The sequence below is a fragment of the Chelmon rostratus genome, chromosome 9, assembly GCF_017976325.1.
Source record: "Chelmon rostratus isolate fCheRos1 chromosome 9, fCheRos1.pri, whole genome shotgun sequence".
Taxonomy (NCBI): domain Eukaryota; kingdom Metazoa; phylum Chordata; class Actinopteri; order Chaetodontiformes; family Chaetodontidae; genus Chelmon; species Chelmon rostratus.
Window position 1 is genome coordinate 22,540,780 of NC_055666.1, and position 22,985 is coordinate 22,563,764.

A 22,985-nucleotide genomic window follows, 5' to 3' on the forward strand; every position below is an offset into this window, starting at 1 on the left:
CATGAGTGATAAAGCAAAGCTTGCCCCATCTGGCAGAAAAAATACAAAATTAGCCAATGGAGAAGGAATGAAATTACTGTAGTTACTTTTGTATGCTTTTTCTATTTTTAAAAGAAAAAAAAAACACTTGCTCGTCCAATCCTCACTTTTTTTTATTGAAATAACTTTAACATTCAATGCATGTTTTTCGCCCTTTCTTAAGGTGTCTTTCCGATAATCCATTGACATGTTCAGCCCCTCACCCCACCCATTTTTATTTGATTTTCTAAAGTATTGAACATCTAAAACCAAAACGTAAATCTCATAGGTCAAGTGAGAAAATTGACTTGAGAAGAACATCGGGTGAAGATGGTGATTATGAAACTACAGCTGGCCTCCTCTCTTTGGGAGCTTTACATTTAGCTTACTGTGTTCATCTTTCAGATGATTTGACCACATCATGATGTTTGTGTCTACAGCTTGTGATCAGTGAGTGCTGAGAAGAAGTTGTTTTCAAACTTTCAACCAGACCATTTCAACAGAATTAACCACGGCTAATTCGTCTCTTGACTTTTGATGGGAAACTAATAACTTTGACACTGATTAATCCAGATACTTCATTTGGATCTTAGAAAACATCCACTCTCAATTGTGCTGTCATGTCAAAGAGGGAAGCTTCTTTTACCTCAAACAATCTTTGGCTGAGTACAGACAACAGTAGCACAGAGTAATAAAACTCACAATAGCCAAGTTTAATTTTGGCCTACCATCAAGTTACTCACAGAATTAACCTTAGTTAGTCACAGCTGAAATGACGTGAGATGAAAAAACGCAGTTAAGTGCAGTAAAGAAAGGATTGGATTTCATTTTAGATGATATCAATCCATTAAAACATGCCCGGATTGCCCCCTGATACCAATCCTTAGGATCGCAATAAAGTAGTTTACAATATTGTATACTGTATACTTTATCTGACCAATGTATAACACTAGAACATTAATATTCCGGACAAGAAAAACGACATGGTAGCATCAGCATTGCCAGTTGCCTGTTTGTTCGGTGTTGATTCAGCTTTATGATCATTTTGGTGGATGCAGTTTGTATTGCATTATACAGGGAGTTGTTTCTATTACTTATACTTCTGTATGTATATAATGTAGGACTGTTTGTATTAGACTGCATTGATTTTAGCATGGCATACAAATAAACTGGCAACTAAGTGTATATTTATAAAGGCATTTGAAACAATGCCACCTCCAAAAATGCTACAAAGCGGAGACCCCTTGAGGCCCTTGTTACAGTGTCAGTGACTCTATTGCCCCCTGTTGCCCCAATTGAGGAGTAATACAAGGTAAATTGACACTGGGCCCAATTTCATCTTTACTTGAAGGCTGATCTGCTGCTGTTTAGAGTGGTGCCCTAACCTATCTGTTAGCCCTAATGGAGGCCAATATATAGATAAGTGTGTCTTGCCAGGAAAATCAATATCGATGTGGCCCCTGATGGTTTTTGAGTTAAAGTGCTTTGTTTTCTGCCACTGCCTCGAAACAAAGAGGCTGTGGGTCCTTCTATTAACAATTCCCAGTCAACCTTGAGACGGAGTCACAGACAGAAATAGAAATAGAAATAGACAGATGGGGTAGTGGTGGTGGAGGGTGGCAGCATTGGTACCAACGTCACTAGAGCGTTAGATTTGGTGGAGGATAGAAAAGCATCATCAATGGAGCAAGGGCAAGAGCTCTGAAGAAGAGTGTGATGGGGTGTAGCGAGACAGATGAGCGATGATTGCCAAAATAATCTTTCAATTAGACAATAATGTCATTAGAAAAGTGTATTTTGCAAAGAAAGAAAAAGAAAAAATGCAAACATTTAGTAATGGTAATAGTGATGGTACATCTTTTGTGAATATAATTTTATTGATTGAAATAAAAACAAGCTTCATCTTGCAATTTTCTAATTCCAGTTACTACACATATGTGCTGAAAATGAGGCGTAATCAGAGTTGAATACAGTGTGAATAAAACTGCTCTATGTTGCTTCTGCTCTCCAAATAAATATTACCAGTGTTTTTCTTGTTTAGATATAAAAACTTACACTGCAAAGAAATTAGATATGCAGACATCAATAGCAAAATACCTTCCCTTTCCAAACCCTTGCAGTCAGTCAGCCATCCAGTTCAGTTTACCCTCATCTTATTTCAAAGAGCATAGTACTAAGTCGAGCTTTGGCGCAAGGAAACTGACTTGATCTTTGTATAAAAATAAATATACCATTTGTTAACAGTGTCACAGTTGCCAAGTTAGTTGAGTTGAGTTAATACACTGACGTTCTAGCTGTCATCCTCGGCTAAATGTTATCTGGCAGATGGACAGGGTACATTCTCAGTCTTTATATGTTGAAATCATATGTAATTTTTTGGATGAGCAACAAATTGTTTCACTCAGCTCAGTGTTGACTTAGAAGGTATTGGTGTTGAATATTAATTGAGTCAAATGTTACACTACACCCTACAAAGCCCCGCATGGAGTTAAAATACATTATCCTTAAAGGAAAACCTCTCTCACATACAACTATTCCATGAAATATAGAGCAAATGGGGAAAACATGAAAGTAATTTCTAAACAACAAAACAAGAGGCATCCCTTTATTAAGCAAGCAAGCTGTTGCTTTTGTTCTTCTTCACCATGTGAATCCAAGCAATGTGAGAAGGGTGTTCAGATGATAATTAAAAAGGAACAATAGCTCATAGTTTATTGAGCAGATGAAATGTCTGGATTGGACATATCAACAACATTGTTTGCTTTATTGAAATGGCTGCACAAACAACATTTAGACCTTCCAATGCAAGGAGTGAAATCCTTTCAGGGATGGTAAAATGCATCTAAATACATCTGAAACATTTGGACAAATTCTCAATATTGAGCTCTAGAAATAAAACATGAATTAAGCTTGTAGTATGTATGCTAGACTAGTACTAATGCTTTATGCTGGACAAACAGAAATCAAGCTGTTTTTATTTAATTGCTTATGCTCTAATTTTAATAAGTGGAAGTTTTTTTTCATGTCATCATTTTGATCAGAGTTTATTGTCTTGGTTTGCTTGTTACTCAGTTTGTATATGTGATTGGTTCCTCTATTTTTTTTTTCCTACATGAGCTTGTACAACACTTATAAATGATTATATACTTTAGATCTACTTTGAAACTTAAGACATACTGTACTAATGTATCTTACATGACATATATACTGTTGCCAGCTACAATAAGGTTAGGTTTCAAACCAGATACTGATACAAAACCTGTCCTCCTGTGTACCACATTATTAATTTATTCTGGGTAATACTTCCAGATACCTGTGTTTAAAATAGCTTTCATGAACTAGCCTGGCATTAATATATTGTGCGTGTAATAGAAATCTACAGTTGAGAGTAGCAAACCAGATTTTTATTAATTCAAAAATGCCACAAGTAGTTTTTAGGTAGGTAACATCTTCTGTGACATTTCTTTCATGTGTGAGGTATTTCGAGGAACTGAATTTGCAGTTTGAACATCAGCCAGATGTTACGGTATGTGTGCGTTTAACTGTACAGCTGCTTTGGCCTCTCTTGTAAACTAAGAAGCAGGGGGCTCTGGGCTGGGAGTCTGGGAGAGCGGCGGTGGTTTGAAAGACGTATATGAGCTATATGAGCTTGACAATGATGGACTTGAGTGATGGACTGTTGGTTGGTTGGTCTCCATGACAACAGCAGACAGCATGGAGCACTCATACCCTCTGTTGTGTTTGGACAATGTTCCTGGCGCTTCAGACTCGGGGTTGTCACCTGGCAAAAAAACATCATAACTAGGGAATTCAATCGCAGTCAGAATATCACAGCATGGGTGCAGATTTGTCTAGTTGCAGGCAGAAAATGGAATAATAATACTAAATGTTTCAGTTACCTGTTTCTGAAGAGCAGGATGGACAGACAGCTCTCCTTGGACAGCCCATACCAGGGATGACGATTCCTTCCACACCATTTTCTACCACCATGTAGAACTACAGATTCATAAAGAGCTTTATTAGTTTCTATATAAATTTATTTAGAACTCTTGCTCCATTTGTTAACTATACTTTGTTAACCAAGTCAGTTTTGAGTCTGCATTATACTGTCTTCTCCATCTTTAATTATATATAACTTTACTGAATTTGTGTTGATTTAAATGTAAGTTCACTAGTATGTTCTGCAAAGTCTGTAAGGATACAGAACTATGACTCCACTTGGGTCAATTCATTCACATAAACCTCTGGTTCATTGCTTCCATTGCTTGAAGATATTTTATGGCACATCTTAGTGATGATGGTCTTACCCGAGGCACACTGGTGGTAGTGGACTCTGACATGCTCTCATCTGTCACACTGGTCTCACTCACATTATCCACTGAGGGCTGTTTGTGGAAGAATTTCCTCGTTCTGCGTGGAAGACAGTAAAATCACACATGCAGTTTTCATATTAATGTATTTAACCCGAGGGTCCTCAAACTCACTCAACACAAATGAACAGACTCACATGGCCTTTACATGGATATTAAGTCGAGGGATGGTGCTCTTGCAAAGTCAACATGGTAGGAAATATAAAACTTTTGTTTTACATAACCTGTTAAGAGTGTAATACATTACACCTTTATTTTCACACACATTTTTTTTTGTGTGTGTGCACTTTCAGTGGATTTGTTTGCATGTCTGAGACACAGTTTTTTTATTTTTTATTTTTTTGAACCCATATCGCTGTGTACTGTATGATGCTTCACGTGTGTGTGGGTGTTGCGGAGGAAGCTAAACCACCAAACTCAAAAACTGCGCAAGTGCACTTGCAGTCAAGTGCAGAAGGCAATTTGAGACAGAGCTATTGGCGGCCATGTAGCGTTTCCACTGGGGTCATACCTCAACGGCTCCATTTTGTAGCTGAGAAATGACCTATTTTTATGTGTAATTGCTGTGGAACAAGCTAAACCAAGCATGTAATTGAAAGCGTGCCACTTCCACAGGGGGACCAAGACTCCAAACGTTAGGATGTAGTAGGTGGAGAGGAGGGGTGTGCTTTGTGAGTCAAAAGAGTGGAGAATGCCGACAGCCTTGTCCGTAAGCCAGCGAAACAACCGTAAAACAAATCAGCTACTTAGAGACAGCTCAGGTGGAAATAAAAGGGAGGGGGGGATTACTGTAGTTTACGTATGCTCCTCTCAGCTAACCAGGGTTGCATGCTGCCATTCGTTCCACATGTGATCTGCTCCGCGACCTGCTGCTGTCATGCCGAGACACCTACATTACACGGCTCATGCCACCCTGGGTTTGATAGACACCTCTAAATGCTGTCAGCTCATTCATTGCTGGAGCAGCTCCTCCCTGGCTATCTGTGCTTCCAGTGTCCCAAAGACTGAACTCAACACGGCTTAGATTACGCTTCATTATTGCAATGCATACACCAGCTCACACATTGACATACACATTTTCAGATTTACTCAGCAGAACTATTCCCAGATTCTTATGATTTGTTTACGATTAGGGCCAAAAAAGCCTATAAAACCCTTTCTAAGACCATAACAATGCTCCAACCTTTTTAAAAAAGCCATTAAGAATTGAACTCTTTTGGGGGCATTATTTCTCACTTTGTCTAGACAAGGTTGGTTTTGCATTATACTAATTTTAGGGATAAGCAGTTGTTGAATTTGATACATATGGAATGTAGTTTTGAGCAAATGGTTAAAATTTTCTTTAAGGCTGATTATAGAAAATATTTCACACTTTTATATTGCACATTCCTTGCATCTTTAGTTGTAAATGAAACAACATATTCTTGTTTGAATGGAATGCTCTCCTTTCTCTACTCATTTCCTCTCTGGTTTGTTTTACCTTCCTTTCTTCTGTACATTTTCCTTACTTTGTTTTTTTTTTCTCCTTTCACTTTTGACTCCTCCTTCCAGTCTTTTCTTCTTTACTACCTTTCTATCTCATTCTGTTTCCTTCTACATTCTCTTCATTAGACTTTGCCATTCATTTATTTATTTCAGTCCTTACTATATTTAACCTTATTTAACCTTTTTGACTCTTCCAAGTTTTTTGTTCTTTTTTCTCTGCTTCCTCTCTTTATCTGTTTTTTCCTTCATTTTTAATTTACCACGTCTCCTCCTTCTCCCCTCTCACCCGTAGCAGTAGGTGACACAGGCGGCGATGGAGAGCAGGGAAACAAGGACCACCATGCAGGCCGCAATGACCACGTTTCTCCTCTTCTCCTCCTCAGCCTGCTGAAGCTCCCACCACTCCAGGTCGCTGAACTGACAACGCTCCCCCATGAAGCCCGATACACAACTGAAACAGGTTTGGCAAAGTCACAATTTTAAGTTCCACTTAAAAGCAAACATTTTATGTTCAGGTGTGCCAGCAGGAGCACATGGGAATTGGCATAAGGCATAATTATGTGGTTCATTATCAGAATCTGTTTTTGACCAATTACTAGTGTACTTAGAAGATTTTAACTCAGGGGGGCACATGCATATGACACATTAGACATAACACACATACAAAATGATAAAAAAAAGAATAATACTCTTTTCATGACATTATGAACAAAGGTTCTGCTTAAACGTGACCACAGTTATTTGAGATTATAGATTTCAATAACAACAAAATTCTCAAAATACGTGTAAAGACTTTATGTTAACAGTATAATATGTGTAATGAGCACTAGGGTTGACTACTGAAACGCACACATCTATAAAACAGATTTCAGTGATTCTTGTACTGCTTCCATTAGAGCTGGTTATGATATTTAAGATCATACTCACAAAATGTTGCTGCTCACCAACTTGAAATATATATGCTTTTTTTGTCATGTTAGATATGTGTTTTTTGTCATGTTAGATTTGTGTTTTAAAGATTAAAAAGGGCAAATTCTGAATTCCTTGGCCTACTGTATAGCCCCATTCTCATGAGGCAATGGCTTTAATCATGGAGCAATAGTGACACCTACTGCTTGTCAGCTGTAGTGAATAACATGAGAGATGAGGAGATGAAAGAGAAGACACCAGAAAGCCTGCAATATGTGGTGCAGCAGGTATTCTCATATTTTTTTTTCACAGTGTTGGTCTTTTATGATGATGAATTTTATTTCAAAGTGTTAGTGAAGTGTTGCTTGAAAAGGAAAATGCTTCCCAGAGAACACTTAAATATTCTTGTGGTAACAGTTTGAGTTGCTGCATATTTTAGCGTGCCACTTATTATTGTAAACCATCTTAACAGAATGAAGAGCAGCTTGTTATTGACCTATCGATGGCTAAATTATGTCAGTTTGGCAAAGTGAGCATCGTTCGCATATGCCTCCTCTGAACACGAGATATCAGTAAACTGTTAAAGGTCAGGGGTCATACTGAGGGGGTTACACAGGAGGGGTTGTTTACTTGCAAGCATAGGACTCCATTTCAGGAAAGTAGAAGCAGACACCCTGGTACAGACAGTAGGACTCATGGGTGGATGGGCAACTCTCTACTGAGTTACTGTTGTGGTGCTGCGTGGTGACATCAGCAGGGCTACCAGTCGTCACCCACGGCGATAGGGTCTCCAACTCTTGAGAGGATTAGGGACATACTTTCATTAAATTAGACAGATTAGACTGTATTCCATTTATAATCAAAGCGATTATATTACATCCCAGTAATGATAGATAATTGGGTTTCACTAGTGTTGGCTATGCTGATTCATACTGGATATAATCCTCCACTTCGCTGGTTTTCGGCCTAATCTCTCACCACTTCAAATTGTACATGTGATGATCAGTAGCGAGAGAATGTGCACTAATCCTGGCTTTAGTAACAAAGTTTTGTCTAATATTCTAACTATAATAACCGTGATACTTAAAATCATATGTGCAGTAAATAATCGAGACACACATCGACATGTCTTGCCAGTGCTGTGGTTTCCAGCCTGGCACTTGCAGAGATACTTTCCCACGGTGTTTTGGCATTGTGCGTTGTTGTCACATTTGTGAGTTCCCTGTTTACACTCATCAATATCTAAAGCAAAAGGAGAAGATACCTACATTTTTTATCGTATTAAAAATAGCAGAGGTTTAAAATTTTATGCTAGAAGCTCATCAAAATCAAAATTCCTTCAGCATTACAGTTAAACATAGATGAATGGTGATAGACTGGTTGTAGGCCTTCTCTGGTACATTAGTAAAAATATTGTTAAATCCATTAAATTAGTTTGAACCTGTTATTCCAGCATGTAGAGAAATCTAGCAAACATTTACACTGCAAAGCAAATTATAATGAGTTATTGGAAGAGTTACATTTTTAGGTTTCCCTTTTAGGCATTTTGGCTTTAGCTCCTCTCATTAATGTTTATCTTAAAAATTGTCATTATCTTTGCTTCCAGAGCAGCTCTACCTCTGTGAAGCGTTTTTATATCTAAAACTCAGTTCAGCTCCCAGTGCTGTGACTTATGTCAAAATGTTCAATTTAAACCCCTGCTACAGTAAGTGAGATAAAAGTGTCTCTGTATCAAACGTAATCCTATAAGCTTTCTGCAGGATATGTTGCTTCATCCTCTCCACATTTACAGTACAGGACCAGAAGTACTCACCAACACACAAGTGTCCATCACCTGTAAAACCTTCCACACATAGACAGGATGGACTGCCAGCATTCAGCAGACACTGTGCATTTACATCACAGCGAAGTGAGTAACACTCATTCTGGTCTGACGGAGAAGGGGACATATGGAATCATAACATTTAGTTAGAGTATGAATGTTGAATGGGAAGAACTACCAAAAATTTGCTTATAAGAGTACACTGTTACCTGAAACCATCTTGTCTGTGAAGAGAGTTGGCTCACTGCCTACTTCAGAGTCTAAATTAACCTCTGCGTTATCAGTCGACAGCTCGGGTGTTGTCAGGGGCGTGCTGTCATCATTCAGTGTTTTGTTTTTGAGAGACGTTAAAACAGTGGGTTCACGGTCTCCATGTTCTACACAATGAATGCATATAGTTAACGTAAGCATGCATCATAAGACAGTTTTACTTATATACAGATATAGTTAGCTTATACAGATGTGTTTGCACCTTAAGATAGCCTGAAATAAATCACCTGCTGTTCCATCGGCATCGGCAGGCAAGCAACTTTTTCCATCAGCTGATAGGATGTAGCGTGACAGACAGGAGCAGTGGGCGAATCCCAGTTTGCTTTCACACACCTGAGCGCAACCGCCGTTCAGATGAAGGCAAACGTCTGCCCCTAAAGATGCAAAATGACAAATGGAAGCCAGATCATGAATTTTAAGGAAGGGTGGATTTTTTTTATTTTTATTTTTTTGATGTTGCTGGTCCACCCATATTTATTTCATCTGCTTTACAGCTTAATTTAGAAATTGGCCATCTGCAATGAATGTGCAGGAAATTGTTTAGTCAGCATTTTGCATAGTAAATAATTTTTAATCTTCGTAAATCCTAGCAGTCATAAGGGCCAGAATATCCCAATGTGCAATCTCAACTTGAGATCATCTTACAATCCTTTGATATTCTTTATGCTAGACTTGCTAAATATAGTGTTGAATCCCTGTTGTCTCTCTGTACCTGGTTTAGCAAGAGGATGAACCACCACAATGGATGCCGGTTGGACCATGTTGCCATGGATACGGTGCAGCTTTTTCCCAGTCCGCTTGTGTATGCTACTCAGCAGCTTGTGCTCCCGATCAGATATCCACAACCTGTCCTCAAATACTGCAAGATCAAAAGGTCGACCTGTATGAATTGGAATAAAGGGCAAAAAAGACCTGCGTTCAGTAAGTGTTTTGAGGTGAGCGATATTAAATATCTTGTGTTCATACTGTCATAGGGACTACTGTGAAAGCAGAGACACTCGTTAAAGAAGGTACCTTTTTTTGCTTTGCTTTGCCTTAATGACAAGCCAATCTTTCTGTGATTATAATATTATAATACAGCTTTTTGTCAATACAGTGAACTTGTGCATGTGTATGTGTCACACAAGCCTCACCTACTTGGTTCTCTAACAGGACCTGTCGATCTGAACCATCCAGGGCAGCCGTCTCCACCAGGCCCCTCCTCTGGTCGCACCAGAACAGACGATCCTCTGTGAAGTCGATGGTCAGGCCGCTCGGTGACACAAGGTTGGTGCTGGCAATGACAACCCGGTCTTTCCCTTCCAAAGACGCACTTTCCACGACAGGCTGGGTGCCGATATCGGTCCAGAACAACTTCCTCAAAAATTAAAAAAAAAAAAGAGCAATGTGAATTTGGCATAGGAGATTTATTATTTTCAGACAACCTCAGTGTGTTGATAATCGCAAACACTGTACGTGACATGCAGGCGATCATTTTGAATTAGTGAAGTAAGCTTTTTAGTTTTGAAGCTACTTAATGTAAAAGGGACAATGTTCTTGAGGTTAAAGATGTGGTAGGTAAAATGGTTACAGTACAATAGAAATATACTCGTCTTTTCTGCCTGGTCAGCACAGTATTTATGACTCCATAGCTCTCTGTGCTGCTGTAAGCAACTCCACCTCAGCTAAAAAAGCTAATGTGGTTAGCAGTATTGTAGATAGCTAAAGCTATTGTTTTTGTAACAAACCTGATAGCTTTATCTGTAGTTTTTAAACTATCAACTCTAGCAACTATCTTTTTTTCTCTCTCCATATATCATATCATACCGAGCTGTTGTTTGGTCAGTTCTGGAAATTCAGAAACACAAGCAATTAGTTTTTCATTCATCTTGCAGTTCAAGCAGAGCTCAGGTCAGAGTTGAACAAATTAAATTTTCGGGCCCATCCCCACTCCGCTCAGGACACACTTCAAGATGAGTTGCAGTGAGTTTGTGGTCATTTCTGAAACTAGCATGCACATACAGCCACACTCACTTTGCCAAAGGATGAACTGCGATTCCTCTTGGTTTTTCCAGCCCTTTGCTTACAATGGTTTCTCTGTTCAGTCCAGCCAAGCTGCTGCAGTCAACCGTTGACTGGCTGGAGGACAGAAGTATTCAGAAGTGTAAAACAGAAAAACAAAAACTGTATTGATTCTGATCATCTACTTATTATAAAAAAAATGTACTCATAAACGACCAGTGTGAAGGATTTGGGTGGATCTATTAGCAGAAATGAAATGCAATATTCATTTGTGCATAATCAGCAGAAAATAAGAATTGTTGTGTTATCGATACCTTAGAATGAGATTTTTATATCTACAGAGAGAGTGGGTCCTCTTCCATGGAGTCCGCCATATTGCATTGCCATGTTTCTACAGTAGCCCCGAACGAAACCAAATTCGGGCCCTAGAGAGGGCCAGTTTTGTTTTTGCGGCCACTATAATTTCTCCTACAGGCTTAGAAGGGCCGGGTGTGGCTGGGTTAGGTATTCAGTTGGTTGCAGTTTGCAAACTCAACACTAGATGTTACTAAATCCTACTCAGTGGACCTTTTTGAAAATGTCAGTTAAATGCCCTGTGCAATTATTTGAGATTTGAGAAAAACAGACCTAAGTAGATCAACAAAGCAAAGAAACACATCTCCATCACTTAATGAAACAATCTTTGCACAAACAATCTCAACATTTACTCTCGGCAAACACCGCACACCTTTTATCTGTCCAGTACATCCTGCGGTGGATCCAGTCTATGGCCAGTCCTTCTGGAGAGTCCAAACCATCAGAGACGAGAACGCCTCTGGACCCACCGTTCAAATCAACCCGCTCAATTGTCTTCTGGCTTGTACTAGCGAAGTACACCTTCAAAATGTATACAAGAAACGTATGAAGAAATGCATTGCATGCATGATATAAAAATGTACAAGCAGTAAAACATGGAATATGTTGTGTAATGCAAGCATTAAAAAAAGCAATAACCAAAGAAGAAAAAAGAAAAGCTTGTTTTTCATTAAACATTGCTGAACCCTACAGTCCTTTAAATTACAGTCTCCATCCAGTAGGTGTCACTAGGTATCTTCATGAAAACCTGAATCTGGTACACCAAAGGCTTCTGGAGGCCTGGGGTCAGTATAGTTCATATTCTGTTACTATGTTGAAAAATCTGAAACAAAACAAAGATAAAGGAGGTTTTCATCTTACATTGTTCTGGACGGGGTCATAGTCCAAAGCTATGATTGTGCCTCTGGGCTCCTCCACAAGGCTCTGATCCCCAGTGCCATCAGGATTAATTTGCCGTACGTCCACTAGATTAGCAACTAGTAGATAAGGTGGTGGTCCTGAAGAATAAGAATACATTATCTTATGATGGCATTTGCATTTTATTGTGTTATTTTTTTTACCTTTATTTAAATTACAGAGTGTGTTTGTGAAACAGGAAGGCAGACTGTAAGATTAGATAGATGCGGAGTGTTTATCTGTGTGGGCTTAACCGCCTCAGCTGACTGTGTTGCCATAGTATGACTCACCAGGCGCAATGCAGCGCTTGCCGTCTTGGTAGAGCTGGTAGCCAGGCAGACAACCACACTGCCACCTACTAGGGGTGACGGGAGTACAGAGCTGACTGCAACCCCCTCTGTCTGCAGACGAGCAGCCTGCAACAGAGACAAACTGTGTTACACGCACACAGATAAGCTTCTGTTCTTCACACAGAGGCCCAATTTTCTAACAGGACCCATACAGTATGTTTAATATAATTCTACTTTATCTTATTACTGGTAATACAAAATTAGTATGTAATGTAAAACATTTTCTCTTTCCTAATTGTGCCTGTTCCTCTATTACGGGACAGTAAAACGGAAGCTATGTTTTAAATTCATATTTAATTATTCAGGCTTCATACACCAGAAAGGCAACTTTCTTGTTTACTGCATTTACTCTGGTTGTAGGGGAAGGAAATTTTCCATATGTACCGTGCTCTTGAGTCATTGCCGACAGAATACCTCTTTTTAAGAGGGTTTGCAAGAATCCAAATGATCTACGCAGGCGAATTAAACCATATAATAAAACCTCAGTCTTCATAGATGATGTCTGACTCTAAACCGATTTCATCACTTGTGTGATCATCATCTGTTGAGCAGTAATGCAGAGCCGCCTGGTTACTGAACTGCTGCACTGTAAGGCTTTCGATCATCTGACCTCAGTTTGACCACTTTGAGTTGATGTTGTTAGTTCAGTTGTTTGTCTTGTTAAAGTATATTTATATTTCTGGAATGTTTATAATTCAGCATATACTTTCTAAACTGGTGTATTTGTGAAAACTAAAACAGTAAATTACAAATTTTCACAAAATATGAATATTATGTTTTTTATGGATAATTTGTACAAAATTCTAAATGTTAGGTAGAATAATAAGAATAAACAGCCAATAAACTGTATTATAGTCCACACCGGTGCAGGCTTGTCCATCCTCCTGTAGTATCGATCCCTCAGGACACACACAGACAGCACCCTCGTCTGTTGTCAGGCATCCATGGCCGCACCTGGTGATATTGCCTTCACATGGTATGATCTCTGATTGTGGAAAGAAAATATATACGTTCAAACCCTGTTCCTTTCCATCGTAACAAGAATGACACAAATCTGGTAAATCAAAGCTATGTGAGTTAAACCCACGAAAACGGATGTAGGATTTAATGAAGTTAAAGAATGTCATTACACAACTGTCCATTAAGGGTTCAAGAATTTTCCAGGTTATTTTTGGGCTCAGCAGGTTGTAGATTCGAACAGAGCCAGATGGACAACAAGCTTCTTAGGCCCTTCTCTGGCAAAATCCCTTTATGAAGTCAGCCCTAACCCTATCAAGATAGGTGAAAGTGTGATGAGAATGCAGTCAAAGGCCACACAGTGATGTAATGTTAGCTCACAGGAGTGTGGTATCTCCTCTACCTGTTAATATGGGCCAGGTATACAGAGGCAGGTCATACAGATGTGAATCTAATGTGAAATATTTCTAGTATCTGTTGCTGTGCCTCTTTCTCTGGTGGTAGTTGGTAAAATTGTTGCTCCAGCTAGCACGTTTTTTGCAGTTTTTTATGGTAAGTGGTGATAAGTAAAAAATTTGCCATTTCACCAACTCAATACTATACTTTATATTAAATGATTAATACATTATAAGCAGATGTATAGGAAGAACAACTCTCTATATAAAAAATGATAAAAGAATGGAAGATTAAAAAAATATACTTTGCTCTAAAAATTAACTTAAAACACAGCTAAATCATTGGACAAACAGCTGATTTTACTTTTATGTATGTTTTGTAAATTATTTTTTCTCATTTGTTGCTATTGAATCAAAAATAAAAGACTTAAACAGCCCGGCAGCCACGGCTTCCTCCTCCATGTAATCTCTGTCGTCTCCATTGTCTAGCCTGTTGGCTGCATGTTTGTTTTCTTCTGGACCTTTGCAAAGGTTGTCTGCTGAACAGCTTAGACAAAGCTGCTGACCAGATATGTTCCCTGCTGTAAATGCCACCTCGTCATTAATCTCATTGTGTGTGTGAGCTATCGCCTGTTCTCTTGGCCTCATAGCTGTGAGATTAGAAGAGAAGAGATTAGGATGTGTCTATAATGTGTTTTAAAACCTTATGAAGTTAATCACTGCATGGACATGATGGTATTAGGGCAAATTTGCCAGCAATTTAGGAAAAAATATTTAAAAAAATTGACAAAATATGTTGTTTTTTCCAGTTTGTTTAACTAAATGAAATTTTCCATACATTCCCTCATGACTGCAATGCATATGTTTGTGCCGAGATATTAGATTGTCCGAGGTATCTGTTCACTTAAAAAGGATCTGTTGTTACGCTTGCAGACAACAGACCTGCATTATGGCAGAGAGGAATGAGCAGCCAGACTGACGTAGAAAAGCTATATGGAATACCTGGAAAAGGGAAACTATCAAAATGTCTCCAAACAGCATATGTTTTAGTGTTTTTTACCACTTCTGTCAGAAAATTGGTTGATATATTATTATTATTATATATTTTAATGTGTCATTACTGCTTCCATCCACCCTCCGTCTCAGTACGACTAGACCTTTAGTGACAAAGTGTCAGCGTTTTGACCCAAGTAACCTGACACACAATTGGCTGCTCACAAATGTCTAGTCAAGGATGTCTAGCGTATGACCCAGCCTTTTTATTGGCTCTGCAGGGTCAAAGTAGTGTCTGGGGGACAAATGCCACCTTTCATAGCACCACAAAAAGAAACTAGAGCTGAAACTAGAGTTGAAACTAGTTCATTATGCTGACCAAAACCAAGTGCAAGGATTCTGCAGCTCAGCTCAGACCAGAATGCTTCAGAAACACCTAGATGTCCATTTTCCAGTTTGTCATGCAGTTCTACTTCACACTGCACTTAACATAGCTTCACATTAAAGGATAACTTTCGTTTTTTACAACCTGGACCTTATTTGTAGCATTAAATACGACCATTTACTCACCCACACAACTTTGGTGGCATTTGGAGTCGTTTTGAAGAAATTAGCCCCAGAGGAGCGGCGCGTATATCCGTATAATGCAAGTACTCAGGGCATCCATGTGCAGCCTCTATATAACGCATAATCTGCGGCGAAACTCGTTCATATTCCAATATTTTGTTATGATATGCTGGTGCTATTCCCCTAGAAATAAGGTCCAGGTTGTAAAAAACGAAAGTTATCCTTTGAGTACAAACCAACTTAATGGTATTATATTGAATAGTACATTAATGCCATTTCTCATCAGTCAAGGGGTTGAGACAATTTTATTGATGATGTCAGCATCATCCAGCAGTGTATTCACAATCTTTAAAAACTGTAAGTGAAAATGTATCTTTATGGTTATATAGCTTCATCAGTTTGTGTGTTTTCTACTCGTAGACCCACTATGGAATTGAAACTAGGACTTTTTAATAGTTTGGAATTGAATAGAATATATATTGGTTTTATGATCAGCGTGTTTTCACTATACCTTGACATGTCTTCCTGTCTGGTAGGAGGGCATATCCTTTAGGGCAGGTACAGAAATAGGAGCCGGGGATGTTTTCACAACCGAGAGAGCAGCCGTGGTTCCAAAAGGCACATTCGTTCACGTCTATGGCACAGACAAATATAATGATATCACCTTTATATAATGTTTTAGTACATGCTGTTATTGTAATGCCTTTTCGTACTTTATTTGCATTGTATGTGTTTGTTTGTGTGTGACATAGATACCAACCTTCACAGTGTGTGCCTTGCTTACTGAGAGCAAAGCCTTCGCTGCATTGACAAGTCCCTGGTTCAGCTAGACTTGAACACACATTCACACAATTTCCACTCTGCTCGTCACAACCTGTTTGAAAGGGTTAACGGCAATTTATTACTAAAACATTGTCATTTGAGTCACATCTGAAATAATGGAAATACAAGTAGCAAGTAAGTTCAGCTGTAACCTGGAAATGATGACTGGGAGGTTTCTATTGGCTGGTTGAGGAGATGTACCACCTTAATATCAACCGGGGGTTTTGCCATTGGTTTTCTGTTAACATTCAACGGCTCTCCACTAGAGTATTTGTTTACTTGTTTTATACTACGAGATTCAGCATCAGTGTAGTACAAGTGCTCCAGAAAAACTGATATCCCCAGTGACTGAGACCTGATCAGAGGAGACATAAACCAAAGTGTATTATTCCAGTTTGCTTAGAGGAAAGATGCAAACAAAAATAAAAGGATGAGTAATTCTTTGGAAAACAATGAAAGCTCACCGAAGTGGCTGATCTATGATGTGAAGGACGTTCCCGTTGTAATCACAAGAGGCAATGGCACTTTCTCCTTGCAGACCAAACTGAGCCCAGAACAGTCTTTTCTCCTCTCTGTCAATCGACAGTGCTTTCAGTTGTTCTGCTATTTTAATAAGTGTAGTTTTTGCTTGGCCTGTCACATCAGACCGCTGGATGCTTGGAGTCATGCCACCAGACAGCCAAAAAAGAAATCTGCAGAAGACAGCATGTGTTATGAAGAGCTTTGCAGTGACATATTTCCAAATTTCTCTATTATTATTTACTAAACTAGATTATTTACTAACTGTTTGTGTTTATCTGTTTCAAAAATAGTGCAAATTAAGTAAACTACTTCTGCTAGCATCCCTATTAACATTCTGGACATTTATTCATATGAATGCCAACATCCTCCTCAAATCAGCAGCTTCATTATATTTTTGCCTTGTAGTCATATTTGACAATCTTTAATAAAGTATGAGATACCCCATAGACATGTCTAAAAAATATTAAAAGGTAATTTAAAACATGCCCTTAGCATTTCATTATCATGGAGAAATATTCTAAAATGCTAATAAAAATTCTTCGCTGCCATTATTCACTTGTGCACATCCACTTGTCAGTTTACTGGACCCAATGCAATCCATCTTTGACCAGAGAGACTGGTGGTATGTGAAAGTCAGTCTGTCATTTTGCACCTCTGTGCCAGCCATGTTTGATGGAGAGAGATGAAACATTTATAGTAACACAGACAAACTGTCAGGAATCTGAACTGCGTGAGGGGTTGTATAAGAGTCATTTGCTCGGCTCCTGCCCATCTTTTCTTTTAATAAATGCAATATCATTTCACTCGACGCATAATCCGCCTGCACGAGAAAAGGAGCGCCACCACGACAACCACAAAAGTTTGATGGAGAATGGATTACCTGTTAGTGGGGTCAACAGTTAGAGAACTTGGCTGGGTCAAGTGTCTCAAAAGAGTCCTTTCATTTTTCCCATTTATATCCATTCTCTTGATTTTTCCCTTTTCTCCACTTGTCCAATACACACTGTTCTGAATCCAGTCCAATGCAAGGCCCGAGATGTGTCTGGCAGATGAATACAGTTTCTGGAACACAAACATTCAAATTAAAATTTGATTAATTGAATCCCAGATCAATGCATAATTGTTGAAACTTGAGGAAAAGCAACCAAAGATTTGAGTTTTGCTCATCTCTATGTACCTTTTTAGAGTAGTTATATAATCACCTGTCTGTGTGCTCCTCTCACTGATGCTTTGTAGATGACCCCAGTGTGTTTGTCAGCCCAGTAAACTTTCTCTTCTCTGAAATGAAAGTCGAGCAGGATAGAACTCCCCACGCCAGCCACGAGCCTCCTCTGGTTCTTCCCATCAAGGTCCATCCGATGAATGGCTTTACCATGGCCGAATATCAGGAAGGGCTGTGGAGCTTATCAACATACAACATCACATGCCTTTCATTAATCTCATGAATCCAATTCTTTTAAGGCCCTAAAACACGCAGCACAAGTCATTCTAAAGCCAAATATTTGCAGACAAAGGTACCTTCAAAATGGCAAATAATCTGTGACTTTTAGTTTTGTTTCACAACAAATTGTCAGATGCTGCATGCTTCAGTGAGCCAATGTTTCAAACTGCCATTCACAGTTTCTTCAATTTGCTTGTTTTGTCCAAGCAAATTCTCTCTTTTGAGAAGCTGAAACCAGACAATATTTGGTATTTTTGCTTGAAAAATAATTGAAATTGTTAATTGACTATTGAAATAGTTGCTGATTAATTTTCTCTTGATCAATTAGTCGATTAAACCTTGCAGCTCTAAATGTCAGTGAAAGAGAGAGGATATGGTCTACAGAACTTCCCTCTTATTTTTCAACCACGAAATCACTAACTGCTTTACAACAGCATATATGCAGCATGTTCAATTTAAAATGTATTAAATATTTAATATAATACAGTCTATGCTTATCCTCATTTTAACTAAATGAATCCCAGGGGCAGGTAGGTACGTAACTATGGCAACATTTAACACTTCAATTGCTGCTTCTTTCCTCTTTGTGTCAAGCTGCAGTTGTAGTTTGTCAAAATTCGAATTCATGGCTCTAATGGGATGAAGTTCAAGGCCGACTCAGCTGCTTCTGAAGACAACATTATCCCTTAGCAACAAATAGCTTTTGCTCTATACCGACTGACTCTGACGATAGTCTGCAATGAATGAAGTTCACAGCTAAAATGATTGTTAGTGCTTTCTCTCACAGGTTTCTGCTTTAGTACACAACATTATCACAAATTTCTGATAGACAGGAGCAGCAGAAAAGAAACAAAATTTCTACATTTGTAAAACAAGGAGTTCATGTCCACTCTGACATGTCTGTTGTTGAAACATTGACTTAGATTTCATAAAACATAGATGGTCTTAAGCCTGTTAAACCTTGACAAACTGGACTATGAGGTGATCTGTGCTCGCTGTCTGGATTAGTATTGATAGAAGGTGCTCTGGTCTATCATCGTAATAGCAGTGTCATGTGCAACCATGGATACTGCTCTTAACTCTGTGGAATGGAGAAAACAATGAGCAACACCAGACAAACAACATAATGAAATGTATGTCACTTAGATGGCCACTGGTGCCGAGTTGCTAGGAGGCATCCCGATGAATCATTAATTGACAAGTTCACATGGTGGTCAACATGATTCTTGACCTAGTAAGCTCAGTTCATCGGATGCTATGGGGAATAGAGGTGCTTTCAAACATTTCCCATTTCACAATAAAAAAAAACAACAACCCATAAACGAGTAAGGACTTTTTCAATCTGACAGCAAAGTGACACAAAAACAGGTTCCACTAATGCTGCATGCCACATGCCACTTATAGCAGTATTGGATTTACAGGGTTGTTGTATTTATTAGTTAATTAGAAATTTAATTATTTGAAATGGCTGAAAATAGATATCCTCATCTGGTTATGTTATGTTATCACTGTAGGAATTCTCAAGTGAGTTAATAGGAAATCACTTATATAGAGTAACGTCAATATGCAGATATTGACGTTACTCTATAAAATTACATGCAGTATAGAAGATTATATTCACATTACCCACACCTATGTTTTTTTTAAAGAATGCTTTTGGACATTTTTCCTTTATTTTATAGCGATAGTAGAGAGAGAGGTGAAAGCCAGGGTGCCCAGGCAGGATTCAAACCCACACCGCCGCAGTAAGAACTCAGCCCCGACAAGTGGTGCACACTTCAGCAGGTGAGCGACCGTGGTGCCCCACCCACCCCACCTGACTGTCATGATGCAAAATGGAAAAAGAGTTTGAGGAGGATAAATACATTTTGAAAAGGAGCAAAAAGTGTTTTTTTAATCTCATCGTTGGTGTGTTGGGATGGCTGTCTTTGCTATTGTAACCACAGTACGTGCTGCCTCAGGCTGGTAGAATTTCTAGTTAATTGTGAGACTGCCTTTCACAAAAGGCTCCAGGTTCCAGCACTTGCACTGATAAGTATCCACCCTGCTGGAGTGGAGTGAAACTAAACCAACTCAAAGGATAATGAGCTGTAGCTGACCATGACCTTTGACCTCTCTGTGAAGGGCACAGAATAATGATGAGAATGGAAAAATACAATGTAAATCATTTTTTAAAATGTGTAATCATTTATACTTAAGTTTATGGATGTCTAGTTTTCTGTCTACTGACATAAAACTACACTCTGGCAGTCTGGTCTGACAGCAACCATTCCTACAAGATCACCATCTGTGAGCTTCAAGCAAACTGCTTGTGGCATCCCACAAAAAACTTGGGCTCAGGCTGAGATACACCCACTGAAGCCCAGACCAGTTTACTGAATGTTTGCTACAGTGCATTATATTGTCTGCTGAGCCAAGTCCACTTTGCCACATATATGGAATATAGTGGCTGACTTTTACCTTCTGTTACTCTGCTGTTAAGTGATGTTGGGTACTTTTATAATAGTTACTATTGCAGCAATAGTTGTAAAAGCGGTTTACGGTATAAAGTCAGTTATGGTGTATGTCCACGTAGGGGGGGGGCTTTTGTGCAGAATGGGATTTGTAGCAACTAAGAAAATGCTTGATTTTTGTATCACTGAAGCAAAAGCCTTCTGTTGAAATTTGAAGACATACAAACTAGGTTACCTAAGGTTAGACATACTAACCTTCAGGTAATACTAATCCACTTAAAATGAATCCAAAAGATTAATAAAATAAAGTTTCATGGTTAACGAACTCATTATTTATATGCAGTGAGGGATTGTACGTAAAACAAAAACGGCTGTGCAGTGTAGCACTCTGTATATCTATACATGATATATAGGCATATATTGAACGTCATCAAGTTCTACCATTGTTTATTTGTGCCTTATGAAAGTTGTTCTAGTCTCCTGTTCAACTTGCACTCTGATAATGTCATATTACTGAGCAATTTCATCAGAAGTATCAACTATACTCAGATATACTGTTATTATGTAAGGATTGTCATCTATTTTCTCAGCGAAGCACAATAACTCCTTAAGATAGGTTGAACATTTCTGACATATGGTTTAATGACAAAAGGAGCATATATAGTGAATCCAGGAGTGTATCATACTTTCAGCATCACTTCTTTCAGTACCATGCAGTGGCTGTATCAGTCCTTGCAGGAGAGGTGTCAACCGAACTCACCCAAACAGCTGCTGTTTCTCCCCGCTCGCGATAGGCGTTCATCCCAACATGCTGTACCGAGGGCTAAGGCTCCAGAGCTCAGCACCATAACATAGATGAGCGCTGCTGTGATCGTTGCAGCCAACATAATCCTGCACTCCGTCCCTGCCTTGGGAGCTGCACTTGTTCACTTTTTCTCAGGCATTCCCACTATTAGCGCTGGCACACAAGAACTCCCCAAAATTAAGCAACGGTTGCTTATGGACTGTTGGCATCCTTGTCCAAGACAGTGGATCTTTACATGCCGGAAGATGTCACATTAAAGAGAGATGTACCCCAATGAAAAGATGGAGCACTCAGAACGAAGAGGGTAATACTGCCAGTGCAAAAAAAAAAAAAAAAAAAACTGTGTGGGATCCTGCTCACTCCCCACTTTGGCCCCAGGCTGCCAGTCTGTTTTGGAAGCAAAGATTGAAATTCCTGACACCCCCGTGGTAAATTTTGCACATGCTAGTCCAGCACTGGAGCAAGATCTTCTTTAAGCTGCAGTCAGTGTCTCAAACAGAATGTGGAATATGCAAGAAATGAGGCTGAGCCGAAGAAAGTTCCCACATAACAACAACATCTTACCCTCACTCCACCCCTTGACCCGTGTCCTTTCTGAATGTGGATGGATGTGTCTGTTTGAGACAGCGTTTTTGTGTCTGGGAGAGAGAGGGAGAGACTCAGGGATGGACATTGCATATAAGGCTATTAGACTGAGCCCTGCACTAAGATATTTATTTATCTATAATGGAACAAAATTGATCTCTGGGCCTGCTTTTGTTTAGACTGTGACACCATTCATAAATGGCATATGCTTACAGTACAAGTGTAATTTACAAATGCTACACTAACAATCGATGCTCTGTTTTGTCTTCTGTGTGTGAATGAGAAGTCAGTGTGTCAGACTGTCTCCTGTTGAAGTTCGTCTGGTTTCCGGGGGAATCGGTAGAATGAGTAATTTAAAGAGAACGGAGGAGGAGTGGAACAGATTATCCCTAAATTGTTTGTCCTCTTTTTACCCGGGACAACAACTAACAGACTCCACAAACCAAAACCTCTATTCATACCCTCCATGACTAGGATATTGTCAGCAACAGCGTCACCAGTAACCTTGTAGAGGAGCAGTCGAAGATTTACATAGCTGAGACAGTTGCCTTGTCTCCAGACTAATGTTAGCAGTCTGAAGAGCACTAACCTTTTCCCACGATTTCACCCCTGGCAGATAATAAATATGTTAATGTCTGTAATTTTCACTTCACGTGACTAGTGTGCTCAATGACAGCCACACATGGGTTTGAATCATCAGGATAGAGCGCGTATCTAGGATACCAAGAAGTAGATGTGGCTTCTGCATGAAATGTCAACTCATGTCATTGCTTTTGGAAGACATATAGTTCCAGTCCTTAATTCCAACTATAGTTGTTTTCCCATTTTCTCTATATTTTTGCTACATTCCGTGTCAACAAACCAAGGAAAGAACGGTTTGATTATGCAACGTTAGGTGCTCCATAATGTTTGCTGTAATTTAAGTGGAAAGTTAACGGATTGCTGGTTTAAAATTAACGGCGCTGACTT

General features: G+C 39.1%; 1 protein-coding gene across 1 annotated transcript; it reads right to left on the reverse strand.

Annotated features, from left to right (window-relative positions):
• Positions 1-3,547: 3,547 nt before the first annotated feature.
• egf (epidermal growth factor) lies at positions 3,548-21,465 on the reverse strand. Its single transcript, XM_041944443.1, has 23 exons — positions 21,387-21,465; positions 17,935-18,134; positions 17,613-17,794; positions 16,675-16,902; positions 16,363-16,565; positions 16,149-16,262; positions 15,900-16,022; positions 13,339-13,461; positions 12,417-12,542; positions 12,091-12,227; positions 11,603-11,751; positions 10,888-10,992; positions 10,008-10,231; positions 9,587-9,754; positions 9,102-9,248; positions 8,814-8,981; positions 8,596-8,712; positions 7,900-8,024; positions 7,413-7,576; positions 6,160-6,324; positions 4,326-4,428; positions 3,918-4,014; positions 3,548-3,799 (listed from the first exon to the last, which is right to left on the reverse strand). The coding sequence occupies exons 2-23, from the start codon at positions 18,085-18,087 to the stop codon at positions 3,591-3,593; spliced, it is 3,330 nt and encodes a 1,109-aa protein (XP_041800377.1). The 5' UTR covers positions 18,088-18,134; positions 21,387-21,465; the 3' UTR covers positions 3,548-3,590.
• Positions 21,466-22,985: the final 1,520 nt, after the last annotated feature.

Coding starts and splice junctions, on each gene's coding strand:
- egf (XM_041944443.1), bottom strand. CDS start 18,087: ATGGACCTTGATGGGAAGAACCAGAGGAGGCTCGTGGCTGGCGTGGGG. Junction 17,795..17,934: donor TGAGAGGAGCACACAGACAG/GTGATTATATAA, acceptor TTTGTGTTCCAG/AAACTGTATTCATCTGCCAG. Junction 13,462..15,899: donor AGACAGGAAGACATGTCAAG/GTATAGTGAAAA, acceptor TTCCACAATCAG/AGATCATACCATGTGAAGGC.